Source organism: Platalea leucorodia, assembly GCF_965183815.1.
Source record: "Platalea leucorodia genome assembly, chromosome: Z".
NCBI classification, from domain to species: Eukaryota; Metazoa; Chordata; class Aves; order Pelecaniformes; family Threskiornithidae; genus Platalea; species Platalea leucorodia.
Window position 1 is genome coordinate 81,900,546 of NC_138858.1, and position 21,428 is coordinate 81,921,973.

The 21,428-nt window shown below is 39.2% G+C and overlaps 1 protein-coding gene across 1 annotated transcript in view; it reads right to left on the reverse strand.

Annotated features, from left to right (window-relative positions):
• EDIL3 (EGF like repeats and discoidin domains 3) overlaps window positions 1-21,428 on the reverse strand; it is a gene marked incomplete at both ends in the record, with an annotated part of 260,749 nt that overhangs the window by 138,301 nt on the left and 101,020 nt on the right. The window contains one exon of the mRNA XM_082335828.1: window positions 16,459-16,488. Within this exon, the coding sequence (XP_082191954.1) occupies window positions 16,459-16,488 (30 nt within the window). The remainder of the gene's footprint in view (window positions 1-16,458; window positions 16,489-21,428) is intronic.

Here is a 21,428-nt window from a genome sequence, read left to right on the forward strand (position 1 = left end):
TTCATGAACTCCAAGTCTTTTCTCAGCTTATTTGACACAATTCAAATAACTTCTAAAGTATATAAAGGTACAATTCATTTTAACATTTTTTAGTAATAGACAACTAGACATTCATGGGAGCATGTTACATTTTCATAATTGTTATTTTTATCAGAACAGTTGTCATACAACCACAACTCCCATGGCAGCCAGTGGAAGTTGTGTCTTGAATAAGTAATAAATATACACTTCTGGACTGGACTGTGAAAGCTTCCGCTCTTTTACTTGTCTCTAGTCATACCGATAATTTTCATTTGGCCGTTATTACATTACAGTACTGTTGATCTTATGTAAATATTTTTGCCACAATTTGGAAGTCACATAGTATTTACTCAGAGTACTACTGAAGTCAACAGTTTTATATAAGTGCAAAAAAAGAGAAAACAATAGTTGTTTCCAAAATAATATTTTGAAACACTACAGCTGTATAGATAAGATTACACAATACAGCAGAAGATAGCCGAATACTACATGTCATTCTTTCTTTAAGCCTAATAATGGACATTCATGCTCTAAAGTAAAATACTGTTTATCTAAAAGACTTACAGTGGGAAAAAAATGAAATGCATTTTAATTGCAGTAGTAAAGGCTTCAAAAGAATACACAATAAAAAGAATCTATTCAATTTCTAAGACAAAAGAAAAAAGGGAGGTCTTGGCTCTGGCAAATGGTCATTAGTATACGGAAAGTCAATCTATAAAAGCAACAATGAGAATTAGTAGATGTGAATGAAGTGGCAGATATTTGTTATTTGCAAGAAATGGTCTAAGAAGTTGCTGCATACATGCAGAAATCCCCACATCCCTGTCTGAGTGAACTCAGTTAAGCCTTTGCCTGATATTTCTATGCCCCTAAAGCAACTTATGTTCTCTTTGTGATAAGAACTACATCTGGATTTCACCTGTAAAGTTGCTTCAATGATACATTTTAAAGAGGGCTGTCTTGGTCAATGTTAATGGTAGGCAATCTGTGACTGTTGTATTAAAATATAAATGCCAAATCTTCTTTCAATATTTTTTCCCTGTTCAAGCTAGAATAGGCTTAAATATCTTGTCAACATCTCAGTGATATAGCTACTCAGAGAGCCCAGCTAGCTGATCCCTTACTGGCAAATAGTACTGACTGAAGCCAGAGTCAAGACAGTTTGGGATAGCAGAGCTTTTTCACTTGGTAGGGATTTTGGGGGGATTAGTAGCAGGCAGAAGAACAGTAAACACAGTGCAATGCAAGAAGAAACTCATTTGGATGAAAACGGGGCATCAGATCAGTAGCTGATGAGACACAGATTCATAATAGGAAAGATCAGATGGAAGAAAACAACCCACCTCAGCTCTATTTTGAACCCTGTTCTTGGTCCTCCAGGGCACTTAATTCCATTTGAGGATAATTCCATTATTTGTCAGTTTTAACACTTCCTGGTCTTTGAGGCACTACAAATCCACAACAATGTAATGGTATTATGCATATCCACAATTTTAATTGATAAAATACTGCTATTTCAGACATGAAGAAAAACTCACGTCTGTATGCCTGTCCATTTCACCTGTGAAGTGGTTCAATAAAATATGCTACCTGTATGTACAAACCTTTCCTTGTTATAGCCTTCCTGCAACCTTCACATCAGAAAACAATCCTAAACATCACATCTTTCCCCGATTACAAAATTGGTTGCAAAGGAGCCTGGATGTAATGGAAGTACCATATTCCTGAGTTTAGTCATGCTTTCTGCTACTTTGCAAGCTTTCCTTGGTTATTCCTCCTTAGTTGCTTTAGCAGCTATCCTACTGGCTTAAACTCAGGAACATCTTTTTTTAACACCCTTATATAATAAGGATATGAATTACTGAAAAGGTAGGACAAGGATTCTGGTTGTAAGAATTAACACTTTTTTTGTTGTGTAAGATTACCAAATATCAGAGTAGATTTTTGTTCATTTGCTTGCTTTTTACTAAACAAGAGTTATGGATAAAAAAATATATATTTATTTAAGAACAAGAGATATGAAGTGATAGGAGAAGTTACTAGAACAACAAACATACAAGGTATATGATTGAACTTATCCTTATTATTAAAGGTTTTCCTTGGCTGTCTCAGCATGTTAGCCTGTAGAGAACTGCTAGTGCAAAATGGCGAGATGTCTCAAACAGCCTTGGTGCTAAAACCAGAATGCAGACCAACGGTCGCTAGGACCCAGGACTGGACGGTGCCTGGAGTGAGGGTGAGGGAGGGAGCCCCGTGGAGACAGGGAGACCTTGCCTTGGCACCATCCCCGCGCTCTGTGAAGCCTCTTATCCCCCCGCCACGCACCTACTGCCTGGGTAGTAGTGTTCTCTGCCATGGTTAGCCTTTTGCCATATTTTCTCCTGTGCTTCAGCTCTACTTCTTAGAAGTACAGAGAACTCAAGGAGCAACAGAGTACACTGAGACTCTAAAGCAATAAGAACAGTAATTTGTTCTTCTTCATCTTGTTTGTTCTTGCTCGAACTTCAGAGGATGAAGCAATCAATATCAAATAATAATCTTTGATTATTTTATTCAGATGACCCCTTCTTAACTGCTAGTTCTGCTGTTTGTATCTGTCCAAGCAAGGTCTAGACATTTGCAAAGCCTCTTCTTGGGGAATACTGCTTCCCAGGTAGAAAAGCACCTAAGTAAATCTACCCTATCAATACAGACCTGATACCAATAGATAGTGCTAACATTGCTGGAGCCTGAGACATAGGTGTTGTGTTACCCTGCCAGGGTTACATGTCCATCTGTTCTGCTCCCTGCTCTGCTTGCTACAGAGAGGCATTGGTAGGTGGTATGGCAGACTTGACTTCACCCACCTTCAGACAGCAGTATGCACCACTGGTTTCCCTATAACTGTTAGGTTAGGAGCTGTCTCTGCTAATTGAGTGTGAACTAAACCTACTTCCTTAGCTGACTGTGGACTTTTCCATGGCAGTAATAAAAGCAACCTCTGACACTGCACTGTGAAAATGCATGTCCCAGCTCCAAAGTATCAAAGCAGAAGCATTTCTCAGCAGAAGAGCTTTGAGAATCAAAATGGGCAACAGAAAACCTTTTTTCCTTAACTTAATTATGAGAAAGAGTGAAACAATTTGAGCTGAGTTCAGCCTGAGGCAGACATCTGGCATGGAAAACTTCTGTCTCAAAGTTCAGCTGAGAAAGTGATAAGCAACCAATAGAAAACGTTCATGACATAAAGCAATAGATAGTTTAGGGGATACTATATGATCTTCCACTTGTATTGGTACACTGGGATGAATGTTGTATACTCACCACAAATATCACTCTCTAAAACTATGCAGATTATGGAAAAATGCCCATGTATGAGTATCTCACACAGTTGCCAGCACTGAAGGCTAATCTCAACCTCCTAGCACCCTTTTTGTCTAATCCTGAAAAGAAGTGAGCGATTTTGCCAAACCAAGTTATTTTTATGATATATGGACAAACATTCACTAAGGGATAGGCTGAAAATACTAATTAATATCCATTCCTGACCTAAGCAAGATTTCCAGCTTTTAAATGTGACAGCCTGCTGTAATAGCCTTCAGTGCCACCTGGCATCTAGAGCTATTTTTACTGCATAAGCCACATTTCCATCAGAATAGGGTTCAATATGACCCTTATATAATGCTCTGATTTAGTCTATATTTTGCTTGGAATATATGGAAAAGTAATTAACAACTTAGCTTCAGGCACTGAAAAATAAAATATGCACTTGTCGTGGTTTAACCCCAGCCAGCAACTAAGCACCACAGAGCCACTTGCTTACTCCCCCACAATGGGATGGGGGAAAGAATCAGAAGAGTAAAAGTAAGAAAACTCATGGGTTGAGAGAAAGACAGTTTAACAGGTAAGGCAAAAGCTGTGCACACAAGTAAAGCAAAGCAAGGAATTCATTCACTACTTCCCATCGGCAGGCAGGTGTTCAGCCATCTCCAGGAAAGCAGGGCTCCATCACATGTTACTTGGGAAGACAAACACCATCACTCTGAACGTACCCCCCTTCCTTCTTCTTCCCCCAGTTTATATACTGAGCATGACGCCATATGGTATGGCATAGCCCTTTGGCCAGTCTGGGTCAGCTGTCCTGGCTGTGCCTCCTCCCAGCTTCTTGTGCACCTGACAGAGCAGGGGAAGCTGAAAAGTTCCTGACTGGTGTAAGCACTGCTTAGCAACAACTAAAACATCAGTGTGTTATCAACATTATTCTCATACTAAATCCAAAACACAGCACTATACCAGCTACTAAGAAGAAATTTTACTCTGTTCCAGCTGAAACCAGGACAGCACTCCAAAAAAAAAAAAAGAAAACAAATTGTTACAAATGTGTAAAGCAAGTTAAGTAAGAGAGTAAATCTCTCTTACAGACCCTGGGGAATGGCAAATCCTTTCCCTTAGAACAATATAGAAAGATGCTTTTCCTCTATGAAATGTGTGAAACAGAATTGCTTTGCATACTACAGCAAAATTATTGTGCTCTAAAAGACAGCCTGAGAACATGCTGTCACAAGACTAAAATGCTTCAGATGCTGCTGTACAGTGGGCACTAAACTGAAGTCCTTGAGACTAGACCAGATGCATCTTTGAGGTTTTGAGGGTGAGAGAGTAAGCGGATAAAATATCTCATAAACTTTTTGGGAAGTTTCATTTCAGTAAGCTAGGGGCATCTGTTTATTTTGTTTTTTCTTTTCTGATAATCATCAAAGGAGTTACAATTTCAACTTTCTGCCATCACTAGAAGTCCATTTGGCCATTATTTTCAAGAAGAGATACCCTTTGTGAAATCCAATTTCATACTCACAATCAGTTACGTATTTTTAAGGCAAACATATAGTATGGTTAGCATATAAGAATATAAAGATAATTCCTATGTAAATATTAATCTCAGTAAATCTCAAATGTTTTTCATTTCAACTCATAATGTAGTTCTCTGAAAATCAATGACATCTTGTCAGCACTTTAACCAACTGGATGTCTTCTACTCTTTGATGAACAGTACAGCACCAAATGAAAAAGGTATTTGCTGACATGAATGAAGGAAAGACAATGAAAAATTGATTACAATACTCCCCTGTTCAAGCAAAAGACCTATCTAATATTTGAATCATAAAATCACAGAATGGTTTGGTTTGGAAAGGACCTTTAAAGATCATCTAGTCCAACCTCCCCCTGCCATGGGCAGGGACACCTTCCACCAGATCAGGCTGCTCAAAGCCCCATCCAGCCTGACCTTGAACACTTCCAAGGATGGGGCATCCACAGCTTCTCTCAGCAACCTGTTCCAGTGTCTCACCACCCTCATCATAAAAAATTTCTTCCTTATGACCAATCTAAATCAACTTGCTTTCTAAACTATCTATTATCAAACTATTCAAAACTATCTAAGATCATAGAATCATAGAATCATAGGATGTCCTGAGTTGGAAGGGACCCACAAGGATCATCGAGTCCAACTCCCGTCCCTGCATAGGACAACCCCAAAATTCACGCCATATCTCTGAAGGTGTTGTCCAAATGCTTCTTAAATATTGTCAGGCTTGGCACCATGACTACCTCCCGGGGGAGCCTGTTCCCTGGGAAGTTCCACCACCCTCTGGGTGAAGAACCTTTTCCTAATATCCAACCTAAACCTCCCCTGGCATATCTTCCTCCTGCTCCCTCGGGTCCTATCATTGGTTGCCAGGGAGAGGAGATCAGTGCCTGCCCCTCATCCTTCCCTTGTGAGGAAGTTGTAGACCTCAATGTGGTCTCCCTTCAGTCTCTTCTTCTCCAGGCTGAACAGACCAAGTGACTTCAGCCACTCCTCGTATGGCTTCCCCTCTAAATGCTTTACCATCTTCATGGCTCTCCTCTGGACACTCTCTACTAGCTTTGTGTCCTTTTTGTACTGCGGCACCCAAAGCTGCACAGAGTACTCAAGATGAGGCCGCACAAGTGCAGAGTAGAGCGGGACAATCGCCTCCCTCGACCAGCTAGCAACACAGTGCTTGATGCACCCCAGGACATGGTTGGCCCTCTTGGCTGCCGGGGCACACTGTTGGCTCATGTTTAACTTGCCGTTGACCAGAACCCCCAGATCCCTCTCTGCGGGGCTGCTCTCCAGCCTCTCATCCCCCAGTCTGTATGTACATCCAGGGTTGCCATGTCCCAGGTGCAATATCCGGCACTTGCCCTTGTTAACCTTCATATGGTTGGTGATTGCTCAGCTCTCTCATTTATCCAGATCTCTCTGCAGGGCCTCTCTGCCCTCGAGAGTGTCAACATCTCCTCTCAATTTTGTGTCATCGGCAAACTTAGATAACAAACCTTCAAGTCCTGCATCCAAGTCATTTATGAAGATGGTGCTGAGTAGAACCTTCCTACTTTCCATTATAAATAGTTACAAAAAATCAAATTCTTAAAAATTTGGTATTATGAATTTACTTCAAAATAAAAATAAACTGGGGCAAGGGAAAACCTGTGATTTTAATAATTTTAAGCCTCGTGTTTTAAATCTATGAAAAATTATAATTCAATGAATTTTTAAATGCAAGGATACTTAGAACAAGAAAACGCACTTATTTTTTGCCAAAAATGTGGCTTACATTTTCACAACATTTTTACTATACAAATTCAATTCTGTTTTTTGTAAACTCATCATGTCCCATGAACAATTTTATTTCTGAGGAACCAATAATTTCACCAGAAAAGTGATAAAAAATTCTAATTAATACAAGATTGCATACTGGTTTTAAATCTACACATTAATAATGTTTAGCACTTATGGCACATTAAATACATTGTTTTATTGTCTTTATTGTGTCAATTTCCAGAGGTCTATAAGTGGAAACCCAACCCATGCCATAGGCATCTTTTTATGGGAGTGAGTACATAATTTCCATTCTATCATACATTATGATCTAGAAAGTAGGTGCTGGCTTTGCTTTGCTCTTTCAGCATGCTACTCACAAGAACAGAGTCAGCATGTGAGCACTGCGACACTACGTCAAGGAAGGGCTTGTGGGTCTGAAACCTCCATGAGAAACTACCCCTTTCACAGGAAGGCTCTCACTGAGTCCAGGGACAGTCCCTGGGAGGTAGTGGAGCTCAGGGAAGCAACATTATTTCTTCCTAATATGCTAGTAGTCCAAATCAAATTTACCTAAATGTTAATGTAAATAAAAGAGAGAAATCTGAAAAACAAGTAGAAAAGAAAACAGAACTCTCTTATTACTGCAGAGGATATCTAATAGGAAAATTAATAGAGTCTCTCTTAAGAAATATCTAGGCTGTGGCCAGTAAGTCAGGTTTGAAATATCTATTGGTTAAAAGAATTTATAACTACTTTTAATTTTTCAACTTTTTCTATTTTTTTTTTTCCCCCAAACACAATGACTGAGCCATAGTTTCTCGTTCTGCAAATAGGTTCCAAGGCAAACACTAAGGCAATATACTGTGGTGCCCTGCTTTAAAAAGGCTCCTTAAACACAAGAATTCCGGGGGAGAAACAAAGCACCAGTTTTAATAGCCAGAGAAATCTGGAGTTTTCCTAACAGAAACAAAACACATAACTTGGGAGCAATTTAATTTCAGTTATTGCCTAACATCGGGCTTATAGAGTAAGGTTAATGGGCAAATCTTAAGAATTTTAGACGTCTATTTTTTATGACTTTTTGATAACTCTTGAGTGCTCTCTCTAGTACAACTTTCTTCCTGGAACTTCTGCTATTGTGTTTTTCCATTCTACTCCTTTAATTTCTTTTTCTGAATTAAACTTCATTCTAGAGACTTTCCAATAGAAGTCCCCTTCTCCACTTTATATGGCATTTTCAACTTTTTGTTGTTTCTCAGAAGTGATTTTTTGCCCCCTTGTTTATTCTTCTTCAGGAAAAAAACGTTAGAATAACTTTTGTGGAAGTTGAAGTTCTAAATAAGGAAGGCAACAAATTAAATATCACATGGAATTATAGAAGAGCAATATTATTTTCCATGGGAAAAAATAGACTGCTTGCAGTAGTTGCACACATATATACAATGCAGCTGTCCGTACATGTACATATTGTGCCACAAGGTTGTTGCAGGGATTACTTTTTCCTAATGTATTTGAATAAGAAATTTCTGTCATATATTCAATCTACTATCTCTTCAACACCTAAATTTCATTAAAACAATATTAAACTCAAACTGTAAAAAAGCTTTTATTGTCATGAAAGTCTAAATACATTTGCATATTGTCTGTAGATGGAATACAAAGACACAAATGCCAGTTACCTATAACACTAGGCTTAAAAAAATCAGTGACAAAAGCAAGGAATGGATTTCAGTTAAGTGATTATCTCAAAGGGCATGTATTTATTATTTCAGTCAAAATCACAGTGTAAAGGCAAGTGTACAAAGTGCCACGTTATGCTGCACTTTGTCTCATCATGTCTTGGAAGAATTACTCTTTGATATCTTTCCAAACTATTCCAGACTCTTTGAGGAGAGGCAGGGAATGCATAAAACCATGGGGGAACATTTTTGAAATGCAAAGCTTCAAACAGCAGGACATCCAGCAGAAGTGGCAATGTGCACTTGCAGCCCAGAAAGCCAACCATATCCCGGGCTGCATCAAAAGAACTGTGACCAGTAGGCCAAGGGAGGTGATTCTCCCCCTCTACTCCACTCTTGTGAGACTCTACCTGGAGTACTGTGTTCAGCTCTGGGGCCCCCAACATTAGAAGGACATGGACTGTTGGAGAGAGTCCAGAGGAGGGCCATGAAGATGATCAGAGGGCTGGAGCACCTCTCGTATTAAGGCAGGCTGAGAGAGTTGGGGTTGTTCAGCCTGAAGAAGAGAAGACTCTGGGGAGACCTTACAGCAGCCTTCCAGTACTTGAAGGGGGCCTAAAAGAAAGCTGGAGAGGGACTTTTTACAAGGGCATGTAGTGAATAGGACAAGGGGTAATGGCTTTAAACTGAAAGATGGTATATTTAGATTAGATATAAGGAAGAAATTCTTCACTATGAGGGTGGTGAGGCACTGGAAGAGGTTGCCCAGAGAAGCTGTGGATGCTTCATCCCTGGAAATGTTCAAGACCAGGTTGGGTGGGGCTTTGATCAACCTGGTCTCGTGGAAGGTGTCCCTGCCCATAGCAGGGAGAGGTTGGAACTAGATGATCTTTAAGGTCCCTTCCAATGCAAACCATTCTATGATTCTATGATTCTATGATCCTAAGTTCATACATTAGGCTTAAATACAATTTTCAACAAAGCAACCTCCTCCTAGTTCAATAAACAACCTTAAAAGATTCATGCCACATGTGTACATGGGAAAAGAAACATGGAAACAAATCTCCAAGAGAACATTCCTGAGATTTTCCTTGCTTGTTTTCATAGGATGCATGATCTTCTGGTAGATTTATTTAATTCATCTGAAACTCAAAATAAATGAACAGATATGCAAAAACAGCTCAAAAGAGAGTGTTTACATGTCTACAACAGCATAAAATCATAGGTATTTAACTGGAATGGAAAAAGAGTTCTAGATCAATGCTTATCCAGAAGTGGAGCTAATGAAAACCTTGTTGAAACTGTGAGGATCATTTGAAAAACTCCTTGATTCATCTTTGGTTAAAAAACATGCAAAAAATAAGTATGCTTTGTCTTAGATGAAATATGTTTAGTGAGTTATAATTACAGTTCATTAGACTGAAGCATTTGGAAACTGAAAGAACACCTGTGAAATACCATTTCTATAGACAGATACTCACAGGGCATTTATTATTTCAGGATTATTAATCTTCAACCTAGTGGTTATAACAATCAGATTAAAATATTAGTAACTTCACTTCTATGAGATTGCTTATGGAGAGCATTGTCAGAGAAGCTAGACTCTATCCCAAAGAGCAGAGTATGGGAAATAGTATTGTTTTATCCCTTTGACTGAACAGAGAAAGAAATTCTAGTTTTGATCACGATCACAGGTCAATTAAAAGTTTATAATATTCATAAAATGTTCAAATAATGTTTATAATTTTAATAAAATTAATGTATTAGCCGCAATTTATCCTACCTCATAACCTTTAATAAGTAAAGGTACTGTTTGGAAAAATACTATGTTGCGCTCCAGTTAATCTTCTCATCTCTTCTCCCTTGCAAGTGTTACATTAAATGCAGTCTCCTACCTCAGAGTGTTTAGAAGACAATCATAAGGTACTTCTAATGATTTTGAATGCTAAGTGATGAGTTCTGGGCCTTGCAGCTGGCAGTGTGTGCATACCCTCTCCCCAACACTACCGGATCAGTACTAGAATCAGGAAGTTAATTACACTCCACTAAGATAAATGCCACAAACTGGAGGAAACTTGCTGCTTTTTTTTGAAAAGAGCAAAATCTGGTAGCTGATAGAATTTGCTTTCTGCCTATACAAGGCACACCCCACTGAAATTACTGTGAAAGGCTCTAGGTGAATGCATGAGGCTTTGGATGCAGTTTCTATTTATTTTTCAGCACCTCTGCATATTTCAAATTACATGACTGCCTTCCTACTCTGAGGAAGAGGTATCTGTTTTAAGCAGAACACAAAGCTTTGTAAATGTCAATACAATCTGAGAAATAAATTGTATTAAAACAATCCCATAAGAATGCACTAATCTGTTATTTTCAAAACAACATCAGGTCATATCTTAAAGCAAAATCAATAGACACTGCATCTGAAGAGCTAGTATTGCTTATTACATTTTAAGATATAAATTAATATTAGGTAAAGAACAATTGCACTTTATTCATAGATTTTCCTCTGGAAAAGCTAGAACAAGTAATATCTGTATAATGAAGGTTTAAAAAAAACTTCATTTTCACATGCATGCCCTTCATCACTAGATTTAGAACTTTTTTCCTCCTCTTAATGCAACAGTCTGGTTTTGATTTTGACTTCCCCAGGAGCAAGATAGCGCACTTCATTGTTAAAATTTATATTGCACTTCTAGGTTGCACTTTCACTGCAATTTAAGCTCCAATCTAGCAAACACATGCTTAAACACATGCTCACAAAGACCATAGGTCTACTATGCACTGACATTCAAATACTAACTACGTCTTCATTGCTTTGCTGAGGAAGATACAAAACAAACTACATATACCTGTGCAGAAAATTATTGTTTCATCTTATGGAATTTCTAAATATTCTGGTTTGAGTTGGGACAGAGTTAATTCTCTTCCTAATAGCTGGTATAGTACTGTGTTTTGGATTTAGGATGAGAATAATGTTGATAACACACTGATGTTTTAATTCTTCCTGAGCAGCGCTTACACTAAGTCAAGGACTTTTCAGTTTCTCGTACCACCCTGCCGGCAAGGAGGTTGGAGGTGCACAAGAAGCTGGGGGAGGAAACAGCCAGGACAGCTGACCCAAACTGGCCAAAGGAATATTCCATACCATATAGAATCATAGAATCACTAAGGTTGGAAAAGACCCTTAAGATCATCGAGTCCAACCGTTAACCTAGCACTGCCAAGTCCACCACTAAACCATGGCCTCAAGCACCACGTCTACCCGTCTTTTCAATACCTCCAGGGGTGGAGACTCAACCACTTCCCTGGGCAGCCTGTTCCAGTGCCTGACTACCCCTTTGGTGAAGAAGTTTTTCCTAATATCCAACCTAAACTTCCCCTGGCACAGCTTGAGGCCATTTCCTCTCATCCTATCACTTGTTACTAGGGAGAAGAGACTGACCCCCATCTTACTACAACCTCCTTTCAGGTAGTTGTAGAGAGCAATAAGGTCTGCCCTCAGCCTCCCCTTCTCCACACTAAACCACCCCAGCTCCCTCAGCTGCTCCTCATAAGACTTGTGCTCCAGACCCTTCACCAACTTTGCTGCCCTTCTTTGGACACGCTCCAGCACCTCAGTGTCATTCTTGCAGTGAGGGGTCCAAAACTGAACACAGTACTCGAGGTGCGGCCTCACCAGTGCAGGGTACAGGGGGACGATCACTTCCTTAGTCCTGCTGGCCACACTATTCCTGATATAAGCCAGGATGCCATTGGCCTTCTTGGCCACCTGAGCACACTGCTGGCTTATGTTCAGCCGGCTGTCAACCAACACCCCCAGGTCCTTTTCCTCCAGGCAGCTTCCAGCCACTCCTCCCCTAGCCTGGAGCGTTGCATGGGGTTGTTGTGACCCAAGTGCAGGACCCGGCACTTAGCCTTGTTGAATCTCATGCAGTTGGCCCTGGCCCAATGATCCAGCCCATCCAGGTCCCTCTGTACAGCCTTCCTACCCTCCAGCAAATCGACACTTCCACCCAACTTGGTGTCATCTGCAAACTTACTGAGGGTGCACTCAATCCCCTCATCCAGATCATCAATGAAGATGTTGAACAGGACCGGCTCCAACACTGAGCCCTGGGGAACACCACTCGTGACCGGCCGCCAACTGGATTTGACTCCATTCACCACCACTCTCCGGGCTCGGCCGTCCAGCCAATTTTTAACCCAGCGCAGAGTGCACTCATCCAAGCCGTGAGCAGCCAGCTTCTCTAGGAGAATGCTGTGGGAGACAGTCTCAAAGGCCTTACTAAAGTCCAAGTAGACAACATCCACAGCCTTCCCCTCATCCACTAAGCGGGTCACCTTGTCATAGAAGGAGACCAGGTTAGTGAAGCAGGACCTGCCTTTCATAAACCCATGCTGGCTGAGCCTGATCCCTCGGTTGTCCCACACGTGCTGCGTAATGGCACTCAAGATGATCTGTTCCATGACCTTTCCCGGCACCGAGGTCAGGCTGACAGGCCTGTACTTCCCCAGATCCTCCTTCCGACCTTCTTGTAGAGTGGTGTCACATTTGCTAGCTTCCAGTCATCTGGGACCTCCCTGGTTGACCAGGACTGCTAATAAATGATGGAGAGTGGCTTGGCCAGCTCCTCTGCCAGCTCCCTCAGTATCCTCGGGTGGATCCCGTCTGGCCTCATGGACTTGGGAGCATCCAGGTGGAGGAGCAGGTTGGTGACTGACACCTCTTCAACAACTGGGACTTCACTCTGCATCCTTTCTCCATCTCCCAGCTCAGGGGCCTGAAAACCCCGAGGATGACCAGTCTGACTGTTAAAGACTGAGGCAAAGAAGGCATTAAGTACCTCAGCCTTTTCCTCATCTTTTGTGGAAATGTTTCCCTCCGCATGCAACAAAGGAGGGAGATTCTCCCTGGCCCTCCTTTTGTTGCTGACATGTGTAAAAACATTTTTTGTTATCTTTAATGGCTTTATGATGTCATGCTGAACAAAAAAATGGGGGGAGTTGGCCGGGGGTGTCCAGCTGCTGCTCGGTAAGTGGCTGGGCATTGGTCAGTGGGTGATGAGCAATTGCATTGTGCAGCACTTATTTTCTACATTCTTTTATTATTATTATTGTTTTCCGTTCCTTTTCTGTCCTATTAAATTGCCTTTATTTCAACCCACAAGTTTTACCTTGTTTTTGATTCTCTCCTCCATCTCACTGCAGGGGCAGTGATCAAATGGCTGTATATTGTTTAGCTGCCTGCCAGGTTAAACCATGACACTAAAAAATAGTATCTACATTTAAATATATCTTATTTTGATCATAGTCACATTCCATGGAAATGTAGAGATGGGTTATACTCTACTAATATCTAGCACAAGAGTTTAAGATCCAAAGTTTGCTACTCAAGGCAGTGACTACAACTGTTTTCCCAAAAGTGGAAATTTTCATTTGAATAGGAAAAAAAAAATTATTCTCTGCCTGGAGTTTAGTCAAATTAATTCCTTGAAAAAGCTTGAGATTAAACAAAATTTTTCCCACAAAAATAATTGTTTCAAAAATAATTCCCAAAGAATCTAATCATGTGAAGTAGCAATGTCCTAGAACCAGGTTAAATAACAGAAAGTGTGACTGTTACATTAATTCACTTACTTTTTCAGGTATCTAGTCATGTTCCCTTGTAACATAATTGCTGAGCAGTTGAGATTTATTTGCACAAATGTTTACAAATATGTGTTTTGTCTCATATTGTATATCTACCTTGTACCATTTACGCCAGAGGCATTTGGTCATCTGTCCAAATCAAAGAACAAAAACATTCTGCTGTGGTACGTTTGTGTACTTCTAGCTGTTGATTTGTCTGTGTGGGAATATCTATCTGCATTGCTGTATCAATGCAACTCCCACATGTATACTCTTACTGCAAACAGCATCCTCTCATGGAATAACTAACGTGAAAAGGTCATCAGGCTTTCCATTAAGAGTTTTCATATAGAAAGTTACACCGGTATAGCTATTACTGCATAAATAATTGTGGCACATTTTTAGATGCCGACACACTCTGAAACAGTAAGAACCATAACAATAAAAACAATGGCTGAAAATTAGATGCAGCTCATTCAACCAGCCACAAGTAAGTAAATGATTTGAGTTTGAACCATATCTGATCAAATCTTGGGCAAAATATTTGAAAAAATACTGCTGTAAAAGATGTTATTGATAATGGACGAATTCAAGAAGATTGTGAATGTTTAGGAATATTCTGCGATGGAGCAATGCTCAAAAGACATTCATTGTAAATTATTGGCTGAGCTTTGTTGAACACAAGGATTATGTGGAGGAATAAACAAAGCAGTGATATTAAGGCAGAGTAAAACAAAGCAGTCAGAACTGTTTAAAAAAATGCATTTAAACGAATACTGAAGCAAACAAACAATGTCATCTGGCACTTCAAAAGGCAAGGGCTCCCAAGGAAGTGAATATAGAATCTGTAGGCTTTTGTGAAACTATTGAAATTTCAGCTGGTAAGTCTAACAGAGATCTGTAGTGGAGCCCACGTGGCTGTCTTATAAATTCCACTTCTCTCCTTTTACCCATTTTCAGCTGATGTATCTGGTTAGCTTGGCCAGCTCACAGGTACGCGCTTTCACAAAAAGGAGGCCATATCTTCATGAGACATTCACTGCTTGCAACAGGAATGATTGTTTTACAGTGCACAACCATAGCAAGATTGTCTTGAACTTTACCGCAGTGTATTGATATATGCCTCTGAACTCTACCTCTACAAAAAGTGCGTACTTAAACCAATTCCATAAAGGGAAAAAAGAATGTTTTTTTTCTTTCCTATGTAAAAAAAATTCCTTTTGTAACTGACACTTCTATTTAATAGCTGCAATAGGCTTCTATTAAGGTATTTTCCATGAAAATTTCAAGACTGACAGATCTCTCAAGAAATGTGTAGTTGAAGGCTGATGCTTAATAATTATAATATATGCTCCTCAGGGGTGTGTTAGTACTCTACAGTTCTTTCCCAAACTCTTCCTTTCTTTGCTTCGCGGTGTTTTTTCTCATCTCATTCATGCTTTCTTTCCATTCCACTACTATCTTCATGTTAAAAGCTCCCTTTTGCTTCTTTTTTTATTCGGTGCTAGTCTTAACTATTCTCCCTCTCTCACATTCTACTCATGGCTTTGTTCTCCATCCTTTCATTTATTATTCTCCACTGTACCCTAATTACATATATTGTTCCCAAGTTGTAGGTTAGTGTTGTAAACAGTGTTCAATCCTTCCTTTCTGCATTCACTTTCCTTACCTTTTCTCCTTTGGTCTTCTGGAGACCTTTACTTCTTTTAACAAGCCACTATAAAGTGACTCCCTATTCATTTGATGTTTTAGCTCACTGAGTTTATACAACTCAATGCCATTTCAAATATGTTAAGCTGTTTAGTGGCATTGTTCTTTGGTACGTTGTCTCCTTTTTCTTTAAATACTCCCAAGCTAATGGATTGCCAATTAATTAGAAATAGTTAATCTTTGCAATAGAATAAACACTACATGTGTGTGTCTCTTGGGGAGCTCCTAAACTAATTTTTATGACTGTGTTGTTAACCGTTCTCACTACTTGGCAGCCTGTCAATGGAAATAAAAGTTCACTGAGTGGATATCCAGGCCATAGTTTGCAGAACGTTTTCTTTGAGCAGGATGCTTCTGCACCTGCTGTCCTTCCCTTCCTTCACTGCTTGTTCCCAGGCTGCACTGTCTTTAAGGATGCCAGTTCTGGGGGTCATGTTAATGACTGAGCTTCACCAGCATAAATTCAGATAAAAAACTAGCACAAACACTGATTTGTTTGAAGTCCTGATTGCTTTTGACCTGGTTTGTTGTGTGAAGCCCAATGTGCCAGGTTAAACAAGGAAGAAGCAAAAATGAAGGAACTATGGCAGGGAGGATTTTGAACCACTGCTGTAGGAGTGTATCTCCTACTGACTCCAAATTGAGGGAAAAAAAGATGAAAGGAAGAGGAGCAGACAGAAAAGAACCCAACACTGATATGGCTATTTAGCATGTGTTATGCACAAGATAAACCTGGTTAAAATGATTTAGGAAAAAAGGCAGCTCTCAAGGAATGGTTACCATGATGCAGGTGTAATTATAAATTATTCATACCTGCTGAAGTTGGCTCCTCTTCAACTGAGGCTGTGCAAAAAGGAAGGAGGGAATGGGGAAGGGGAAGGGGAAGGGGAGGGAAAGGGGGAGGAGAAGAGGAGAGGGAGAGGCAGGGGCAGGGACAGCAGGGCAGGGCAGGGCAGGGCAGGGAGAGAGAGAGAGAGAGAGAAAAAGAGAGATGAAGAAATCCAAATAGCGCTAATTGTTATATTATTTACATTTTCTTAATATATGAGCAATAAAACATCATGAAAAAAATTGTTTATTCTAAATAGTTCGATCAGCTTCAGTACCAGATGTTTCATCTTAGTGGAGAACTAAGCTAAAATGAGTTAAGATCTTAGCTTACATTTGTAACATTACACTCTTAACCTTTCCCTCTATTTAGCTAGTAGGATAGGCCCAATACTGTAATAGCAATTCGCAACAGGAGAGTTTCAGCTAACTTCTCTGCAGTCAAATTCACTGCTGCTGTTCATAAGGTAACATCTTCTAAAAAATCGACTGCAGGATCCAGTTATCTGGTTAGCTAACAAAGACTGTTGTCTGATGACACACCTAAGCCAGCTGCTGGTTAGCAGTTAAAGAGAGGCACAGCCCACATCTTTTTCCCATCTCTCCATCCTCCACCCCTTCCATTCTCTTCAGTTTCTTCCCAACTTTGTGCCAGCAGTAATGATTTAATGATCCTGAAATTAAGTAGTTAGGGAAGAAAAATGGCAGTTTGGGGGTTTTGTTTTCTTTTTCTGGTAGGATGGGGCAGGAGGGGGGAAGTAGCCTGTTTGACTCTCCAATCCAGATGTTTATTGTCTGAGGAAAGCAATAAAAATATGTATCTTCATACAAGAATCTTTCCCTTTTGGCAATAGATAACAATTAAATTGCCTTAAGTTACCATCAGAAAGCACCTTTGACTGTAGACTATCTATTACCTGTACATTCAAAAGAAAGGAACAGACATATTCACAGGAAAATTGTATTTTAAAAGTACATCAGTGACCTAGTTCTTTCTCTCCTTGCAGTCGGTATGTTTTATACACACATGCATCATAAAAATGGTTTTCTCACAGTTTTGCAAAGTTTTCAATGACAGAGAAAGCAGCAATTAAGTGTTTCTCACTTGGATACTCTAGAAGCACCTAGGAGTCTGAGAAAACTCTCTATAAATATGATATAGAGACCTTCTTAAGATCCTAAACACAGGTATCCATACTTTTATTTTTTCTCTTTTAAGGAGTCTGAAATTTCCATTGAAATGGAAGCTTCTTCTGTTTGACTTCTTGCAGAATCAGTTCCATACAAACAATGCTCCTACAGCCATGGCAGACATTGATCCACCCTGACAGCTTCAGAGGTTGCACTTGGCATGCACAAAGATTTCAAACATTGTCTCAAAGATCAGTGCCATGCTTGGTAAATTGACTCCTTTGCTTTCAATACCACTACATGTATTATGTTGGGAAAAATTAGGAAAGGAGCAGGAAGGTCTTTCCTCTTTGTAGTGAAACTTCATCAGACATAGCAGAGACCTTGTCAAGTGACACCAACTGCATTTGAGACCAACTATAAACCTTGGTTAATTCAGTACAATATTCTATATGCAACTCTATGTGACAATTAATGCTGGACACATCAGTTATTTCTAATTGCAGAGTAGCAAGGTGTACTTTTTGGGGCTGTCAAATCCAATTGATAGAAAATAATGAGTTACTGTCTGAACCACCAGCCGACTATCCTGTCTCTAACTGAAGTTTCCTGAGGTAAATAGGTGATTTTTATTTACGTCGCTTGGTGTTCAAATAAACATTTGAGAAGGCTACATTACAGGAACAGTATATTACAAAATGCATAATCTAAAATGACCTAAAGAGGGTATTTAACAGGCTAAGCCTTCCCTTTTTTAACTCCTCATTTACTGTCTAGATGTGTATTTTGAAACTAGATTAATCCATTTTGAGTTGTATATACGTAAAGATCACATCAAGCTTTTAAGTTATACAATAAAATGTTCTTTTACTTTATAATTACTGAATTTAAGTAAAATGTGTTTGTACCAGTAGAGGATTTCAAGACAATGAAAGAAAGAAAGAAGGGAAAATACCACCCTATTGTTTTTAAATTGAACTAATCAGATACATCATTAGTTGAATAACAACACGACAGCCGATTCCACAAAAAAGAAACTGAGTATTTAAATCTTAAGAACAACAGAATCAGAAGTAAATAGACAAACTACAAACTAAGTCAATCAAGCATGTTGTAATTTCTCAAGAAACCAGTGGCAGAGAGGATGACTACACAAACAAAATGGAACATGAAAGTTAGAAGTTCTGTTATTAAATACAAACACCCAGAATCTGTATTAGCTGTGAGTTCAACTGCTGCTTGAGGAACAAATAACTAAGGACTATGCATTAAAACTAGTTAAAAAAAATTTTTCCAATTATACAAAGAATTTTCATTCCAGTAACAATTTTTTTCAGGCTGCTATTTGAATAATATTTTTAAACTTAATTATTGGGATGAATACCAGCACTAGCAATTCAAAACTGGATTCTGTTATTACTCGATGGTTGTTTCAGTGGGACCACCCTACACTTAGGTACACATCTAAATAAAATAGGATAGCTGAATCTCAGCTGAAATAAATCATTCAGATGCCAAGACTGCTATGCCAATAATGTTACTTTTCTGTTTATGTAATTAATTTAGACTATTTGATTGCTGGTTTAGGCTTTTTCAGGAATAGACTATGTTCATTTCTTGTCTGAGTTAGACTAGAGTTAGTTAAACCAGCTTTTGTAAAATGCAAAAGACCTAGTTCTACTTGTCAACTCTGTGTTTCTTAACCCTAGACAGAAATTAAAGATACGTATTAAAAAGAGATATGAAAATGCAGTTATGAACTTGTTTGTACTTCATGAACACTTTTTTAAAATTCAAATTAACTTAATCTCTTGCTATATGTGCCAGGACTTCTTTCACCCCCCATAGCTTGATAAACTGTGCTTAAAAAACCAGCCTTCAGCAAGCTACTGAATACTCAAAGAATACACTATTTTTGCTTTATCATACCAGCTCGAATGCAATGTCAGCACTCTGCTTTCCACTCCTTAAGTAAATGCACTAAATTACCACACTAAAAATTTCCTACACAACACTACTTTTTTTCATCAGCAGTGATTTAAAACTTGAAGCTATTTTAAAAAGCTATTTACACAGTGAGTCATCTCCACAGTAATTGTCTGTAATTTACTTTCTTTACTTATTTCAGAAGGGTGAAGAGGCAGTAAACTGGAATTGCCTTGCTGAACAGAACTGGCACAAGCTGGTGAGTCACTATGCTGGGTGGTGGATCACCATCAGCCTGGCTTTCTTCTTCTGACTCCAGAGCAGTGAGACTTGCGTAGAGGTGCCAGGTATTTGACAAAAAAAAAAAGAAAAAAAAACAACCCAAAACAGTCACGGACATCCCCAAGTCATGGTCTGATAACAGCAGTGCATGACCTTAAACTTTAAACTACTCTGCAGCTTTAAAGCATTTTCAAGAACATCTGCTTCCTGTTTTAATGCATCATTGACAAAATATAAGACACAACATACGGCAGCACAGACATTATTTTTTACCTTCTTAGATAAAATCTGATGTTCACTTGGGAAACCTTAATCATGTTTTCCTTAGAGGTGATTAACACTGCACGATATTAGTGGAGAAAAAAATCCAAGACGACATGAGCAGATTTGGAAAGCATATACCAGGATATGTATCATCCAATGTATATTAGCTTAAGAGAGATAATGTAAGGAGGCAATGCTTGGCTAGTATCTGAATACCTATGCCAGACTTCTGATTATTTCTGTTACAAAGGTAGAAGCCTTGACAGGTCTGGGAAAAATCTGAACTTTGAAGCATAAGAAAGTTGAGGAAGGCAGATTCGGCGTAACAGTGTGCTACAATACATTATATATTATGACACATTACATTAGTTTTGTGTTTATATTAAGGCTTGTGTTAATTTTATGTTAATGTCAAATATGTTTGCCTTTAATGTTCAAATAAAATGTAAGAAAGACTCATATATAAAAGAATAAACTTGGACACATTACATTATCTCTATGGAAAAAGCTATGCAAGAGCTCTTCAAAATTATCCAAATGAACCACCTGTGAAGAGCAGAATCCAAGAGCAAATAAAATTTTTCCAAGTGCAATGTCAAAAATAAATTATATTCCCCTCAGTATCAAATCTCAGGGTCTCAGAGGACCTGCATGCTACCACAACTGACTGACTTCCTAAAAACTCAGCATCAGTCATTAAGAATGTGATTTTAATGCTACAGATGTTTTACTGAAAATATGCGCTTAAGAAGTCTGTCTCTTCACCTCCTCCTCATTCAACAGACTTCAGTTCATTTTTCCATAAACTGGTTCAACCTTCTTTGGTTCTCAACATGGCCCTGTGGGCAATATTGACATGACTGATGAGGCAACCCATTGTCAAGCAGAGAGCTGAAACAAGCTGTGTTTCCACCAAAGCCCCCCTTGCACCCAGCCTCTCTCTGTCCCACACTGTCAGGTTAAATGTGCTAAAGACACCTCCAATGATGTGCTAAAGACACCTCAGATGATTAATGCTATCCCACCAACTCATAACAACTAACTCAGCCAACTCAACTGGCTGTCACTGCAACAACTGATGTAAGTAATTCTCATCCCTAGTTATAACAAGGAAGAGCAAACCCTAAAAAAAACAGATTGTTTTCAAGATGCGTAAATCTGATGAATCTGGAAAATGCACTTCTATGCCTGTTGGTCAAAGACACATCTGTTAGCGTGAGTAAGAGGTTTTTATCTCGTAGTTTAACAGTGAGGTTGGGTTTTTTCTGTTACTGTATGTTAGTTGTAATTGTAGTAGTGGGACACCAGCACATCCTTCACCATTCACAGGCCCTTGGGAACAGCAGTGCCTC